This window comes from Mauremys reevesii, linkage group 12 (assembly GCF_016161935.1).
Source record: "Mauremys reevesii isolate NIE-2019 linkage group 12, ASM1616193v1, whole genome shotgun sequence".
NCBI classification, from domain to species: Eukaryota; Metazoa; Chordata; order Testudines; family Geoemydidae; genus Mauremys; species Mauremys reevesii.
This window is the reverse complement of record NC_052634.1, coordinates 7,561,476-7,578,371: the sequence shown is the minus strand read 5'-3', so window position 1 is coordinate 7,578,371 and position 16,896 is coordinate 7,561,476. Positions and strand designations below refer to the sequence as shown.

At 48.8% G+C, this 16,896-nt stretch overlaps 1 protein-coding gene across 4 annotated transcripts; it reads right to left on the bottom strand.

Moving 5' to 3' along the window:
* Positions 1 to 4,700: 4,700 nt before the first annotated feature.
* On the bottom strand, positions 4,701 to 15,189 carry LOC120375918 (TLC domain-containing protein 5-like). Of its 4 annotated transcripts, none has more exons than XM_039496938.1 (4): positions 15,073 to 15,136; positions 11,361 to 11,705; positions 10,499 to 10,698; positions 4,701 to 8,379 (listed from the first exon to the last, which is right to left on the bottom strand). In XM_039496938.1, the coding sequence occupies exons 3-4, from the start codon at positions 10,695 to 10,697 to the stop codon at positions 7,841 to 7,843; spliced, it is 738 nt and encodes a 245-aa protein (XP_039352872.1). In that variant the 5' UTR covers position 10,698; positions 11,361 to 11,705; positions 15,073 to 15,136; the 3' UTR covers positions 4,701 to 7,840. The 4 variants fall into 4 exon arrangements, with proteins under 4 accessions (XP_039352872.1, XP_039352876.1, XP_039352874.1 ...); XM_039496942.1 differs by lacking the exon at positions 15,073 to 15,136 and adding an exon at positions 12,847 to 13,101; XM_039496940.1 differs by lacking the exon at positions 11,361 to 11,705 and having other exon boundaries at positions 15,073 to 15,189.
* Between the last annotated feature and the right edge of the window lie 1,707 nt (positions 15,190 to 16,896).

Below are 16,896 nucleotides of genomic sequence, written 5' to 3'. Positions count from 1 at the left end.
GGATGCTTAGACTGTCCCCAGCATTCTCTCTGGCTACAGAAGTGCACCCAGAGGGAACATAGCACGAGGATCTGAAACAGAGCAGCTAGGCCGTGAAGTTAATCCATTTGTTTCAACTTGCAGACACATCTATCAGCAGCAGCTCTTCAGCTATTTTCACTTTGCAATGCAAGAATCCATCATAGCTGAATCATCTGCTGCCAAGCCAACTGCTCCCCACAAATGGTCTTACCAACCCACTGATTATGTTTAAAAACATGGACAACAGTCCCCTGCCTGTAAGTGGAAGCTCTCACCACAGCCTGGCTTTGTGGCATAGAGCAGTAAGTACTGCCTTTCTCTGGCTCTAAAATCCAATTGATTATATTAGTTTTCCCACGCAGCTGGCTAGTTGCCTCCCTGTTGGGAGTAGGTTAAGGCTGGTTTTGCTCTCACGCTTAGCACGTCTTAAATCTTCCTGCCTTATTGATTTCGGTAACTGTCTGAGCGTCGATTCAATCGAGCTCACCTGTGCATTATCTAATCTGCTCTGGGCTAGGGCTTGGTTCAGTATTCTTTGATCCCCGGGAACTTACTTGGGGTTATATCCTTCTGAGCCAGTTGGGAATTTACTTTGAACTTGGCCTTTTGCTAAGATTTACCTTCTGAGACAGCTTTAAGCTGTCTCCGATGCTATGGCCAGAAGCAAGACAACCATGTATCTAATGAACCTAACTATCGAGCCATCCGCAACTCAAAAGGGGAGATTCTACAGTCAGACATTTGGCTGTTGCTTTTATTCTCATGTCGACCTAAACAGGCTCTGTTTTAGAAGCTGATATGAGGCCTGATCAGTCACTATTAAAGGACATTTTGATGCAATCAGGAATTTGGGGAAGGGGGCGGGTGGGAGTGTTCTTGCTGTTGTGCATATAGCTATGTAACTGTGATGCTTTTTTGTACGTTGCACCTTTAAAGAGCCATTGGCTCTGCTGTGAGCAGAGAGCTATTCTGCGATCATTTCAGCACACGCTGCTAGCAGAGACATACACAGGCGTGGTCTATGCTTAAACACTTTATCAGCAGACTATGTTGGTTCGGAGTGTGATTTTTTCAATCATATGACAATGGTGGAAAAAGCCCTAGTGTAGATGCTGTTGTGGGGGTCTAAATGTGACTTATAATAGTATTGCTTATTATAGGTCCCAAATTAAAATAAACTATACTGGTTTACAGCCTTTTATATGAATATAGCTGTGTCTACCCTAGAAGGGTTTTGCTGCTTTAACTACACTGCCATAATTAAAGCAGCAAAACATTTTAAGTATACACAAGGCTCCACACCCTGTGCTTTCTGTCACGGAGCCGTTCTTTTCATTGTCTTCTAAGGGCTCGCGTACATGGGGACACTCAGGAAAATTAACCCGAATTAACTTTTAAAGTGGATTAGTTAAACCACATTAAACCTTTATGTGAACACAATGATTCAGAATTAAATTGGCCTTCATTCGATTTTAATTTCCAAACTTTCCCGAGTGTCCCTGTACAGACAAGCACTGACTAGAAGTGGGAGTTGGCTTGTGTTGTTGTTGCAGAGCTGGAAAATAATACTATTTCCAATCATGTACAAGGACAGTCAGATGTGCTGGAGGAGCTGAAACCTTTTGACAGGAGTCTCAATTAAAGACAACGCTATACTTGTCAGGAAAGTTATCCCAAAAGCTATACCTTGAGGTATTCGGGATGGCATAAAAACTGACAATTTCTCCACTTCCGAATTAATTCTGAATAAAAGTTCCTTTCCTTCAGGGGTGCTGAGAGCCATTGAACGAAACTGTAAACCCTGTATATATGGAAACCACTTCAAGTCAAGGGGTGAAGGAGAACCCTCAGCACCCCTAGTTCCAGCAGCTATACTCTCCTTTTAATTAAAGAATTTTGTAGTCATCTTAAATACAGACCTGCTCAAGTTGCTTATTAGGAGGGCTTTAATTAAGGCCCAATTCTGTTCCCACCAAATCAACTGCAAAACTCGGATTGTAGTGTGACAAGAGCACAGTCAGGCTCATGCTCATCAAAAGCAAACCACTCCTAAAATGGGAAGAGGATCAGGCCCATAAAAAGCTAATTCCTTCTATGCTAATTCACTAGAACACATGCACACTATGGTTTGGAAGGAGAAAAGTGCCAGTATATTGGAATAATCAAGAGTCCCTCCTTGCCCAGAAATTGCTCATGCAACTCAAAGCTGATGTAGACAATTTCTCTCTCTGCAATTTGATTTCTTTGGAAATGGCAGCAGACTTTGCAATTTTATTTCCAGCCAAGCTACACAAAGTCTGGAAGGATCAGAAATGCATTCAGGACTTTCATGAGGCTTAAAACATTCTCTCATCTTTCATATCCAAGAAACAGACCTGCTGACAGTGCTGGTATTAAGTCTAGACTCTAACGTCTTAAAACATTCAGCTTTTTCATCAGTGCCTGGGCCACTGTTGCAAGGGAATAAAGCCCTGAATATTATAAAATACCAGCCTATTAAAACATAAGTATGGGGATCAGTTACAGAAGTATGGCAGAGGATTGGAAGGGAAGGTTATATATATGTATTCTAGGGCCAACAGTGGTCATTTGCTGGGGGGGGGGGGCTTTTTAAGGCAAAAGGGAAGGTATAAAATAAGATGGGTTTCAGCAGCATTGGAGAAGCCAGTGTGATCCATGAACCCCTAAATGCCAACTGGGAAGGGGGTTACAAGACTATCTGGATTCTGGTATATACATTCTGGTTCACCAAAGAGCATCAGGTGAGGTCTTAAATGAAAGCCAGGGTCACACTGATTGTTAATATCTTTGTGAAATGTATGTACAGATATCAGGTCAGGAGTTACATACGTCTACTGAAAATGTGCTTTAAAGTCTGCATCAAGGCAGAGTTGACAAACAGGTTTTCTGCCAGATAAAAGATGTTTTTGACCTGTCTCTCTGTCAGCAGGTAAACTAAACATTTTAAGCCAACACCATAGCAAGTTATTTACATGTGAAATCAACGGGGCGAGGTGGGGTGTGGGGTGGATAGATGTGAAATCAACAGGGAGGCAGCAGCACACTGGAGAATGAGCCACAGGGAGGTTAGCCTGTTGAGTTTAGTCTCTAGAAAGCATGTTACAGGTTTGTTTTATATGTAACTGTTTCCTTCCATTATCCCCACACACACTCAGAGAGACTAGTTGATAATAAACTTGTTGTTTTCACTATAAATAGATCTAAAGTGCTGTGATATTAAGTCAGGTGCTGATCCTGAGCTGAATCACACAAACCGGGGTGCACACTGTTCCCTTGGTGGAGACAAGCAGACGTGGTGTTTCTGTGGGTGCTCAGTGGGTAAGAGACTGGACACTACAGTTCCAAAGGGGCCAGGGACTGGGGTGCACTGATCATTAGCCTGCATGGCACAGTAAGGGCTGGCCTATCTCAGAGGTGAGTGCATGGGTAGCTGACAGGCTGGTGGCATCAGGGAGCTGATACCCAGTTAAGCACAAGCAAGTTTTTCTCATGCTGGAGACGGGGATGGGGAAGGTTACAAGGTGACTCTCAATCCTGGGTACCCTGAAAACTATCACACCCACCACTTGCTTGCAATGTTCCTCCCAGCTCAGGGCTAGATTCTGCTCTGTGCCTCTTAAGAGGTGCCACACAGACAATAAAGCCTGGGTGTATGTCTTCATGCCATCTTTGCACCCTCCAGAATCTGGGCCGCTGCAGCAGGCAGCCCAGAATTCACACAGTGCTGAATGCTACAAGTACGCTCTCCCTCCCACCCCCGAGGCTGAGACTTGCAAGAGTCAAGGCAGCATAGGGCTGCTCGCCTTGGATCTACGCCGGTGCTGTGCCAGGGGAATTCGCTCCCAGTTGGGGTTCTTCCACAGCTCTACACTGCTGAGGCAGTGGGGCCGGAATCCCCCCCTCTACATGCTGCGGTGGAAAACCTCCCGAGTGGGCCCAGATACCTGTAGATGGCCTCATTCATTCTGACCGGCTTTGGGACCTTTATTCTCTTCCTGAGCTGAACCGTTCTCACTCCTTGTTTTCTCTCCACAACACTCCTGTGCCGTAGACTCTAGCCTCCTTTTACAGATGGAGACGCTGAAAGACATGGAGGTAAAGGGCCTTGCTCACAGCTCCTTAACGAGACGCTGGCAGAGGAAGGATTGCACGTCCCAATACTGTATCCATTGATTGGTGGGTATGGATGCCAAATGCTTTACCCATCCATCTCGGCCAGGGGTCCGAGGCCCCTGGGGGGGCCACGAGCAGGTTTCAGAGGGGCCGCCAAGCAGGGACAGCATTAGACTCACTGGGGCCCAGGATAGAAAGCCAAAAAGTCTCCACATATGGGGTTGAAGCCTGAGCCCTGAGCCCCACCACCCGGGACTAAAGCCAAAGCCTGAGCAATATAGTTTCACGGAGGCCCCGTGGCATGAGGCTCCAGGCAATGGCCCTGCTTGCTATCCCCTAACACTGGCACTGGCTTTTACAGGCAGAAAAACAGTTGTTGTGGCGCAGCTGAGCCAGGAATTTTTATAGCATGTTGAGGGGGCCTCAGAAAGAAAAAGCTTGAGACCCCCTAATCAGGCCATGCTGACTCATCTGGCAGCCAGCATTTTACCTTCAAAAGAAGAAACTGCCTTAAAGAAAGAGACGGAGACACTCGGTTCCTTGTATAGTTAAAGTGTCTTTATTTTATAAAATGTAATAGAAAGCTTCTACACCATCCACCGGTGGAACATTAGTAATTATTACACAGTAATTCAAACACAAGTTAGTACTTCACACTAGTCCCACACATGTGTTCCAGACACTATGGGTTAGCCCTTCTACTCAGTGTAATTTAGGACATTCTCTCCCACCATGTGCTTCACTCAGATGGCAAGGTATCTTCCCTCTCCCCGGGTCCATGATTCTGTACTTGTGCCCACTGCAGGCACTACAACGCCTTTGCTAGAAGCATTCTTGCCGTCTCTTTTCTGCAAAGCCATTGTCAATTACTCCTTTTGTCTTCTGGCATCCTTGTATAACATTCTAAACAGTCCTGATATTGATCACAGGATCTGCAACAAGTCCCCCTTCTACTCTCGGAAGCTCAAATAAAGGAACTCCTTGGCCATTACAGAAAGTGCACACTGGCTCGTGCAAAGTGCATATCTAATTTGCACGTGCTACTACTTCCACTGGGCGCACCACCATGGCTACTTGACAATGTAACGGCATCAACTTTGAATGCAACTGCACACCAAACTTCTCTGAAGATCTAGGTCTCAATCCAAACCATCAGGTCTGCGCATGGAACCATTTCTGTCCAGCAATTAGACCATATCAGGCTCAGCTTTCTTCTAAGAATACTTGAGACTCCAACCGGCAAGCCTTCCCTGCACAAGCCCTTTATTGACTGATGAGAGTTCCACACCAAAAAGATTTTCAGGTTCAGGCCCACTGCAGGAGGTGGTTGAGACTCCAGACATACTCCTGTAGTCCCCACATAGGCAAACAACCCCACCACCCTCGCTTTAATCAAACAGGAACTTTACCTGAGAAGAAATTGCAGGACTGGCCCCTAAATATATTTCCAGGCAAACAACCCCACCACCCTCGCTTTAATCAAACAGGAACTTTACCTGAGAAGAAATTGCAGGACTGGCCCCTAAATATATTTCCAGTTCACAGTATCAACTGGTACCTCTCAGAATCCTGCCTGTAAACACTGTTCAAAAGCATCACACCCCTCTGGGGTTTTGTGATTCGAGTAAGCCAGGGACTGAGAAGTGCCATGTTTGAGTTAGAAAGTTTAGTCCCAGTTATAGTTCATAGTTTACACCATGGGGGAAAGTTCTCAAATCAAATCTCAAAGCACAGCAGTAACACTCTGCACTACTCACCAGAGACCTGAAAGCACTCACCATAGGTGGGTAAAGTGCTTTACTGTTGATAAACCTCAAGACACCCCTGTGAGGTAGGTCAATATTATACCCATTTCATAGATGGGTAAACTGAAGCAAAGAGGTCACATGACACGCAGGTCAGTGGCAGGGCTAGAGATAGAACCCAGGAGTCCTAATTACCACTTACCTGTGCTAACCACCTACCTCCCTTCAAGAGTGAACATTTGTATCACTGCACCGAGCAAAACAAGTGGAGTTTCCCTTTGAGGACTGGCCTGCCCTTCTGTCAGCTCTGTTCACCTGAAGCTGGCATGTGGCAATTCGCTTGTGAGTTCTTTGGTTGCAACAGGCGACGTCTACAGGAGAACTGAAATATGAACTGTAGATTCGTGCATGGCGGAATCCACATGTAAAAGGGCCAGGATCAAAACCAAATTGTGCTTAAGAGACTGCAGCGAGATAAACACAACAGCATCTGAAAACTGCAACAGTTTCCCCAACACAGCAGAATCTGTGCATGGGGCCAGTGTCAGCAACACGGCTTTCCTATGTACAGGTCAGCCAGCTACCACAAAGGCAACACTGGGCCAGATTCTGGTTTCAGATATACCGGTTTAAATCCACAGTGGAAATGCATTGCCTTTACACTAGGTTAACCAAGGTCAGGATCTGGTTGTTACTTTGCGAGCTGCCAGTCCCATCCTACTTAAGGATTTAGTTTTTAAATGAATTTACTGCTGGTGAGAGAAGTTGGTTTGACAAGCCTGAAGTATGTCATTTATCTACAAGGCAGAGCAGAGGAAGCAGCAAAGCAAGCTCTCTCTCTGCTATTCCCTGTCCCCGGACAGATGGGAAGCATCACAAAGGGGAATTCAGTCTCCATGGGCAGATCAGCCCACCTCTGGAGACAGTCAGGAAGGGAGCCAGTTATAGCCCCTTGCTGATGTGGCTTTTTGCGATGGGAGCGGTTAGACACCTGACTACTAGAAAGGGAACCGAGAACGACATTGTGGGTATGGTTTTTAATGATGGAAAGGAGTGAGCTGGGGGGAAAAGCCATTGTAAGCTCTTCGCGTCAGAGACGCCTCATTGTATGTGTTTGTACAGCACCTAGCACGCTGAGGCCTCGATTATGATTGGGACCTCTGGGCGCTACTGTAACAGAAATAAAATAAATAAACAATCAATAAGAATTACGAGCGACCAGAAGAAAAATAATACTGACTCAACTGCTATCTAACCTGCACTTGCATTCTGGCTCAACGACCAAGCTTCTCTCTTCCAAAGGAAATGCCGAGATAATAATAAATATTTACCACATTTTGCATGTACAGGCCCCCTTTTATCCAAGGATCTGAAAGTGCTTCACAGAGATGTGGGTCAGCCTCATTATCCCCACAAAGAGAGCTAAGCGACTCACCTTGCGAGCTGGTGGCAGAGCCAGGAATCCTGACTCCTCCTTGCCCCACGCCAACCACTAGACCACACCTCTTCTGAACAGGAAATCAGAGTCACATTAGGTGCCTGCACTGTGCAGTACATTGAACACTGAGACCTAGTGCTTGATCTTATCTCCTTCAAGATTATATCAGTGCTGAAGGAGTCAGCCACTAACACTGCTATTTATACCTGTGCGCTGCTGCACTGGCAACTGCGTTAATTGTAAATTAAGCCCTTTCCCCACTCACACAGTTTGCTCTATGTCTACATACACACAGCACACCTCTAATCCAGTCTCTTCCAGGTAACACCCCCCCAGACCCAATGCATTTATGGTGTAACTCCACTGACTTCAATGGCGTTACACCAGGGATGCACTTGGCTCAGTTCTCTCTAATATTAAATGGCTCATCTCCCAAGAATGACCTGCCTATCCAGGGGCTCGATCCCCTTCTTGCAAGATCGAGAAGTTGGAGTCCGCAGGGTTAATGCCTCTTCAGATGGCCATTTCTTTCAGAGTACTGCTCCTCGTTCCTCCGGCTCCTCCAGGCATGGTACTTCTTCATGCTTTTCCTCCGAGCGAAGCGGCAAATGCTGACCATGAAAACCCAGGAGACTGCGTACATAATCACCCCCCCCACCTTAATGAACCACCTGGGCTTGGGTGACACAAGCTCGCAGTACATGAGCCAGGCCCCGACCCCGATCCGCACGCCCGTGAAGAGGGCCACGAAGAAGAAATCCACCACATCCCCCGTGAAGCTGTGGTAAAGCCCCATCTCCCGCAGGAACCAGCGGGCCTGCAGCAGCGGGTTGGTGATCTCGCTGCCAAAGATGACGGCGTTGACTTCGGCTGCTGACTCACCCAGGGCCAGAGACACTGTGATTCCCAAGATGCTCACCATGTGATGGGCCAACATCAGAGCGCCCTCCGCCTGGAAGTATACGCACCAGCCCAGGTCGAAGAGGAAGTAGCCCAAGCTAAGGCACAGCTCGTGCACCTGGAGGGTTGTGTTCGGGGACCCTGGAAAGGAAAGACACCAGCTGGTACATTAAAGTGAGGAGATGCCAGGCAGGCAGGATCTGCAGAAGGGACAAGGTGTTCTCTTCCAGCAATGGCCGCTTCGCCTGGCGCTGAGGAGGTCACAATAATGGCCTCTATGCTTGCAAAACACCTCCCGTCCCAAAGGAGCCCAGAGAGCATTACAGAAACACGCCCCCCCGAATCACTTTCCTACCAAATGTAGCAAGGCCTCCGGTGGAGGGCAGAACTCGGATGTACACTGGCACATAATAGTGCAGGGAGGGGGAGGAAAATCCTCTCTGTAAGGGACGGCTCTCCTCCACCATGGGGAGCTATGACGCTCACAGCAGACAGGACCGCAGCTTTTAAGAGCCGGGCCACCCTGCCAGGATTCAAACCTGTGGTTCCACAGGGTCATAGGCCTGATTCCTTGCAGCACTAAAGCCTCTTTATGCTAGTTAGGTTGGCAGAGAGGGGTTGCAGGGCAGAGGCAAGGCCCCCCCACACCCTGGGAATATCTCCAGTGCAGGGGCCTCGTATGACCAGCTCCCCCTCCACAGGAGTGCCAGGTATGGGGCTGTTCTGGGGTGGACGGGCAGGGGCAGAGGGGGTGGGAACAGAAGGTGGGATTCTTATGTCCCTATTATTCTGCATCCCTGCAAAAGAAAGAGCACAAGTTAAGGCAGCCCTCTCACAGCTGCACCACCCTGTACTGGCCCCTGGCAGCCTCTGAACAGGGGAGGCACAAACTGCACCCCACTCTGTCCCTGCACCGGTGCATGAAGCTGCCCCTGCATATTTGGAAACTGATGCCTATAACTCTAGGCCATTTGCCGTAGTCACACTGCTTATAAATGCTCACCAGACAGCTACTAGCCAGAGGCTAATAGGCGAGATGAAGGTGGAACCACAACAGCTATGTTCAGAGGCAGATGCCTGGGGAGAGCCCTTTCCCCTGCAAATCACTACCTGAAATCCTCCATGTCTGAAATGGGGAAGGAAGTCCTGGGATTCCTACTAGGGCGTACCAGCTGCTGGTTCCCAGATTTGATACATTAGAAGCCCCCCTCAGGCAGCTGGAAACTAGCAGGACCTTCCTTCTCTCTCTCTCTCTCTCTCCCCTCATGTTAAGGAGGGGGTCAATACTTTCTCTCTCACCACAATCAATCAGACAATGTTTATTTGTGTCCTCCTCCTCCTTTGTGAATAGCTCCAGACCCTTCTCTACCACTGCTCAGAACTTTTCCAAGCAGGAGTGAAATTAACCAGAGGTTGTTAAGTTTCACTGCAGCTGCTCAGAATCTTGTGGGCAGGGGTGAGGAGTGTCAAGAATTCTGTCAATTTCACAGCGCTGTTGCCTAGGCAAAGCTATGAACAGCAACAGAGGCACTTGGGCTGTCTATCTGCACTCAGGAAGGCAGCACTGCATTGGGTCACATTTGGAAGGCTGTCTTTGCAACCATAGAAGATTTTTTTTTTTAAATGGAGGCTTATATTCTTCAGAAGTACATGAAACAATCCCCCCCTCCCTGTACAAACAAATCAGGGTCAGTTTCCTACTCACTAGCAGGTTTCTCGTATTCCTCGCACGTTTGGTGAGTGGCAGCTTTAGTGCAATAATATTACTTTGCCCTCACACCCTTTTCATAAGCCGGGTACACCAGTTACACGCTGAACTTGCCCCAGAGGCTTCCATGGGATTAGCACCTACTCACTTCAGTCTGCTTTTGGTGCATAAATGAGAGATCTCAGTCTTGAGGAGTTTAAAATCCCCAGCAAAATGCACAGAGACAGTGCAAACAAAGGAGCAGGGAGAGTTAGCCATAGCCGATCTGATGGCAGGGCCAGGGAGAGAAGAGGGTTTGAATGAAGCCATTCCAGAGGGAGCAGGCTGCAAAGAGACTCAGAGTGAGACCAGGAAAAGGTGACAAAGGGAGCACTAACAACACTAATTAGATTCCCCTCTTCTTGGCACCCATTACATTTTGACTGAGATGGAGCTCAAAAAGGAAACAGCCAGCAAGATCCACTGAGGAAGACGGGTGGGCTCCTGTCGCTCAGAAGACACCACTCTCTGCTATGAGATCAGTAGCCTGAGGGCAAAACTCCCATAACACACCTGGGTGAGTCAAAGGCCAGGGGCCATCGATAAAACCAATGTAAGCAGAGAGGCAGGTGGCGAGGACACCGTGGGTCAGAGTGACCAGCCGGCAGCTCCACTCATAGCTACGGTGCTTATACCGATGGCAGAACCAGGTGTAGAGAGACAGCCAGGAGATCAGACTGCAGGTCACCCGGAAGGGCACAGAGGCCATCATCCTAGGACAGGGCAGGGAGACAGAGAAAGGTTAGTTAATTTAGTCACATGCAAAGTCAACTGGCTCCATCACATCATTTCCAGACTTACCACTAAGTTGCTCTGACTCCCTCCTCTGAATAAATTAGTATTTTCTGCTGCTTGTTATAACAAATTATTTTGAAGGCACCTGCTGCCATGGCACCCAAGCATGCAGCAAATCCTGTTAGAGCTGCCACCTTCTCTCCTCTCCCGCCTCAGACAAAGCCATTTTACTCGGGTAAGGAACCATCGCAGGCAATGAGATAGAATACACTAAGTAGCAGCCTCATCAGCTCTCAAATCGCTTCCCAGAAGAGGGTCAGCATCATAATCTCCATTTTTTAGATGGGGACACTGAGTTACAGAGTGGTGATGTGAATTACCCCAGGTCCCACTGTGACTCATCGGCTAGGTTTGGAATGTAAGGTCTCTTGCCTCCCAGTTCTGGAACAGGCTACCATCTACTGCCAAGGAACCCTCCGTGACTCTGTTAGGAGGAAGCCTGTCTGAAAGAAGTGTGTCCTGCAGAGAACCCTGAAGGTGATGAGAATTAGACCCACTAGGAGTGAATTCCAGTGGCTGGCCCAATATTCAGAAAGCAGCCCATGGGGAGTGCCAGCTGAAGCAACCTCACCAGTCTTACCTGTTGTGGGGAGGTGTGTTGTGAGAGATGGTCTTCTAGGCCACTAGATCCTAGGCCAGTTGGGTCCTTAAAGATCAGGACTTGGAAATGGACCCATTATCAGACTGGCAGCCAGAGTAGAGTGCAGAGCATGTGTGGGATGTGTTCTCAGCCATCTACTCTACCTAAGTGGCAGGCTGCTGCATTCTGAAAAAGTTTTAAGACTGAGCTCCAAGTACGAGAGTCATCCCTGGGCCTCAACTTTTCTTCTCCTCCCGTGCCTTCTGCGTCTGAAAGGTCTGCCCGTTGCATCACCTGCCCTGCTTTGTAACATTGCTCATGGAGGGAAGCATCTCAATTCCACCTCTGCCGGAACAAGAGAAATATTTTGCACTCCTACGGGACTTGCCACCCGAGGAGTGCTGCCTGTCACAAACATTAAGCAGGCCTTCCAACACCTCAGCGAGTGAGCGTTACAATACCCATTTCCAGATGTGTAAACAGGATACATAGACGTGGGCAAGGATTTCACCTGACCCCTATAATCTCCTTCCACTTTGACTATTGGACCACCTTTCGCTTTTGAGTCCTGGTTCTCCAGATGCCAGCACACCCCCTTTTCTCACACACGTGAAGAAGTCTGACCACATCACCCCACATCTGACAACTGTTTCCCCCTTCATCTCAGGGCACAGTTCAAAATTGCTCCTCATCTATTTGATAACCCTCTACCAGATCTCACAGATCTTCTCTGCTACTCACCTCGGTTCAGCCAGCACCCGGCCTCTTCTGTCTCTTCAGCACTGCTGGCATGAGCTCATGCCACCTGGAGCAGCCTCCCAGGATTGCTTTGCCAATTGTCTATTTAGCTTCAAATCTCATCTAAAGATACCCATGTTCTCCTTTGCCCTCTTTGACTGCTGTGGGTTTTTCCCTCCCTCTGATATTTAATAGTAGCTTTGCAAAACTAAAGCATTTCCTGGGTACTTTGTGTGAAAGATGCTCAACAAAACAAAGCTGCCTTTTAAAACATTATAAATTACAGATTTTTCTTTAAACACACACACTCCACATGCGGAACTTCATAGGTACCGACATGCTGTTTAAGCCTCTCCTCTAGTGGTGTAGAAAGTAAGCTCTGTTTTAAGAGCAGCTTACAATGATTGTGCACTGCCCCAGCTGGTGGTGGTCATATAAGGCAGAACTTGAATGGCGAACAATCTGTGCAACCTTTGGGAAACTACCCAGAAGTGATCCTACCCCCAGCCCAGCGATCCCTCCTTATCTGTATTACAATAGCGCTGAGGGCCCACAGTCAAGAGCTGTACGGACAAGAATAGTGTCTCTCCCCCAGAGAATATACAATCTAAGTGCATGACAGAAAGCAACAGGTGGGTGAGAGATAAACAGCATGGAGCAGAAAGTAAGTAATAAAAATACATACTCTAGTGTAACTCTTATCAGTAGATCTCAACGTTTAACACAGGAAGGAAAAATCTCAACTCACCCCTGCTTACCCATCCTGCTCACTGCACCCAAAAACCTCTCACATTGGTTCTTCCCGTGACTCAGAACCCACAATCCTTTGCAACCCCCAAAGCATTGAGAGGATAATGTGGATATAAGGAATAGCCAACATGGAATTGTCAAGAACAAATCATGACAAACCAACCTAACTTCTCTCTTTGACAGAGTTACTGGCCAAGTAGATGGCAGAAAGCTGTAGACATGATATATCTGGATTTTACTTAGGGGTTTGACAAAGTGCCACATGAAATTCTCATTAGCAAACTAGGGAAATATGGACTAGATGAAACTACTGTCAGGTGAGCACACAACTGGTTGAAAGACCATACTCAAAAAGCAGATCAACTGTTCACTGTCAAACTGGGGGAAGGAACCAAAGGGGAAATCTACAGGGGTCAGAATTAGGTCCAGTACCATCCAATATTTTCATTAATGCCTTAAATAACAGAGTGGAGAGTACACTTACAAAATTTACAGATGACAGCAAGCTGGAATTTCTTCCATTGACAATCCAGACCTAAGTGACTTAGAATCATAGAAGATTAGGGTTGGAAGAGATCTCAGGAGGTCATCTAGTCCAATCCCCTCCTCAAAGCAGGACCAACCCCAACTAAATCATCCTTGATTTGGCCAAAGTGTCACAGAGATTGCGTGGAGGAGTCAGGAATTGACACCGGATCTCCTGAATCCCAGCCCAGTACTCTAACCAGAGAAAGTCCTTCCTCTTCAGGATAAAACATATCATACCAGGGCTCCATCTCCCTACTGCCACTCTCCTGCCTCACCACAACATCCTCCAATTTACTTTACATTCAGTCTAAACTCAAAATGTTAGAGGGTGAAGTAGAGTTCACAGTTTTTAATCTCTCCATCTGTTCTAGCAGGAGCTATGTGACCATATGTCCTGATTTCATAGGGACAGTCCCGATTTTGGAGGCTTTTTCTTATATAGGCACCTATTACTCCCCCACCCCATCCTGATTTTTCACACTTGCTATCTGGCCACCCTAGCAGGAGCAAATGTCTGATCCAAAGTCTTGGGAATAAATGGGTGCGCCTGTTTCTTTTGAATGGGGCAGGTAGCTAGCACTCCGAGATATTGCTGAGGGAAAGGGTGCAGAGAGCTGGGATTAGTGGGGGGGGGGGGGGGCGAAAAAACCAACTCTAGTGGTACAAGGCAGGACTTGTCCATCTAGTTTGAGTCTGAATCTTAGCTCAGATACCAGGGTTCGTGCTTTCCCTACATGACATGGAAAACAGCAGAGCGGGCAAGGGAGGAATGAGACAAAATTGCACAGAACCTTGAGCTGCAGGAAGGAATCTTCAGGGCATGAATCGGTTTTGGGGCCAGCCCTGAGCCTATGGAAAGGCCAGCACTGAATAGAGCGAAATAAATGTCACTCCCAGAAGCTGGCAAATGCAACTCAGGTCGTCCTAGCACCAGGCTGAGCCAGCGGATGTAGCCAAAATAATACATCGGGCAGGGAATACAGCACAGGCAGGCGGCACCTGATGAGCCTCTGAATAAGCAGGACATTGAAATAACACCCCGAACCGCTGAGCTGGGAGAGAGTTTAGGAGCAGCTGATCATTGTATCCTGCATGATGCAAGGGGGAGCAGAGCTGGATCTCCTTTCTCTCTCCACCCTGGGGGGCTCCCCAGTCTAAAAGGGAAGCAGCCCCCAATGCCGAGGGTCTCTTCCCCCATCCTGTACTAACCAGTGCTGGGAGAGATGGGGAACCCCTTACTGCCATCCTGAGTCCGATCAGGGTGAACTAGTGTGCGCTCTCCTTGGTCCGGAGAGATGGGGACCCCCGTGTGCCCCCTTTAGTCTGGAGGGATAGGGCCCCCATGCACCTCCTTGGTCCAGAGAGATGGGGACCCCCATGCACCCCCTTGAGCTGGAGAGCTAGGGGCCCCCCTGAGCCCCCTTTGGTCTAGAGAGATGGAGACCCCCGTGGGCTCCCTTGAGCTAGAGAGCTAGGGACCCCTTGCACCCCCTTTAGTCTAGAGGGATGGGGACCCCCGTGCGCCCTCTTGAGCTGGAGAGCTAGGGACTCCCGTGCACCCCTTTTAGTCTATAAGGATGGGGACCCCCGTGCGCCCCTGGGTAGCTGAGTTCCATGCGCCCTTGTCCCGGGGATGCCCGTGCGCCCCCGCTGGCCCGGAGAGCTGGGGCGTCCCGGGCGCGCCTGGCGAGGTTACCTGCCCAGCGCTCCAGGCCGCAGCCGGGATCCTGCTCAGTTCCTCCGCCCCTGTAAGCAAAGCGTCTCTCGGTAACAGGAACCACAGAGCGCCGCGCAGGAGGCTCCGGCAGCCGGCTGCAGACAGAGAGGATCGCGGCTTAGGGTCGCCTGCTGGTGGGGAGGACGGAAGGCAGCACGGGGCCCGCTGAGCAGAAAGTCGGGGGGTGGGGGGAGAGAACAAACTCCCTCCAGACCCCTATGTACGGGGGGGATTTATTTATTTTTGGCGAGGGAGTGGCAAGAAACACAACCACCCCTCATCTGCCCTTGCCCGCAGTCTCTCCCAGCGCCTCTCTCAGAGAAGAGGTGACTTATATTGGCATTATGTACATTACAGTACTAGCACCCCCAAAGACACCCCCCTCTCCGAATTAGGGTCTTGTTGTACCTAGTGAATGGCTGCATTACTGTCTCACCGGTGGGGGAACTCTGCATCAGCTCAGATAGCTGATATTTGCTGGAAGCTGGGAATGGGCGTTAGGGGATGGATCGCATGATGATTCCCTGTTCTGTTCATTCCCTCTGGGGCACCTGGCATTGGCCACTGTCTAAAGACAGGATACTGGGCTAGATGGATCTTTGGTCTGACCCAGTGTGGCCGTTCTTATAGCAATGTCCTCAGCTGTTAGTAGGGACGGTGCTAGTTGAATCCCAGCAAAGCAATATACAGCCACCGTTCCTTACACAACGATTGAGGCCAGAGGGGGAAAGAGAGCCATACACCCTAACCCCAACTTCACGTGCCCAGATCTGGGGCAGCTGAGCATAACCCCCTTTCTCACCCTTCCTTCCCACAGAGATCCAGGCAGCACAAAGATCCATCCAGTGATTATAAAACCTAGAGCTTTGCTTTGACTGGAAGTTCTTGGGGCAGGGACTCCTTTACTCCTTGATGTGCGAACAGCACCTAGCCCCACAGGCTGTGTCGACACTGTCCGTGGGATCCACGCCACAGACTCAGTGTTTCCAAGCCCCCGTCTATGCTGCATCGTAAACCTAGGCTTACAGCTGCTCGATCTGGAACTCACAGCCTTGCAAACAGGTCCCTACTGCATTAGGCAGATCTGCTGCTGTAGTTCTGCAGCTTTAGCTGCATCCACACTGCAAAATAAGGGGGCTTCGACCTTCATCACAGCAGGACTCAGGGTCTGACGCCCTCCCCACCTCCTTCCTCAACCTGGGTCCTGTGGGCTTGCTGACCTGAGTCAGCCTGTTTGGGTGTGGCGAAAGGAGGACTTGGGTTCAAACCCAAATCGGAGCCCAGACGTGGTGTGCAGTGTACACATACCCATAGAGCCCTGAGCAGGCAGGGGAGGGGGAGGTAGATACTATCACAATAAATGTAAGTTAGTATAATGTAGATCATCTGCCTCTTCAGGGGATGCGACAACGAAGGCTGCTGTACTAAAGGGTTTCCTTTGTGTTATGTTGTGAAATGGTGAGTGTTGTGATTTTTTTTTAAACCACACTGAAGAACCCAGTGGCCTCTCAGGCTCATCACTGCACCCACAAAATCCTTCTCAGGGTAGGGTGTATGTTTCTCAGATTCATGAAGGAGAGAGATGAAAGCTGTCCCCCCACATCTGCCTCGAGAGAAAGATTTATCAAGCTTTACCTAATGCTACATTTAAGGCTGGCCAAGTGTGGTTTGTGCTGTAGAGCATGGCTCAGTTCCCACATGCACAGTGCCGTGCATTACCTATCACTCAAACTTGGCTTTCTGGTAGATCAGGTAGAGGCTCCTGTTACTTCAAGCAGCTCATAGTTTAGGGGTGATGAAACT

Excerpts from the sequence above, each read along its gene's own strand:
- LOC120375918 (XM_039496940.1), bottom strand. The coding sequence starts at position 10,697 with ATGATGGCCTCTGTGCCCTTCCGGGTGACCTGCAGTCTGATCTCCTGG. Across the intron at positions 8,380-10,498 it reads CTGGCCTTTGACTCACCCAG|GGTCCCCGAACACAACCCTC; the intron begins GTGTGTTATGGG and ends TTTCCTTTCCAG.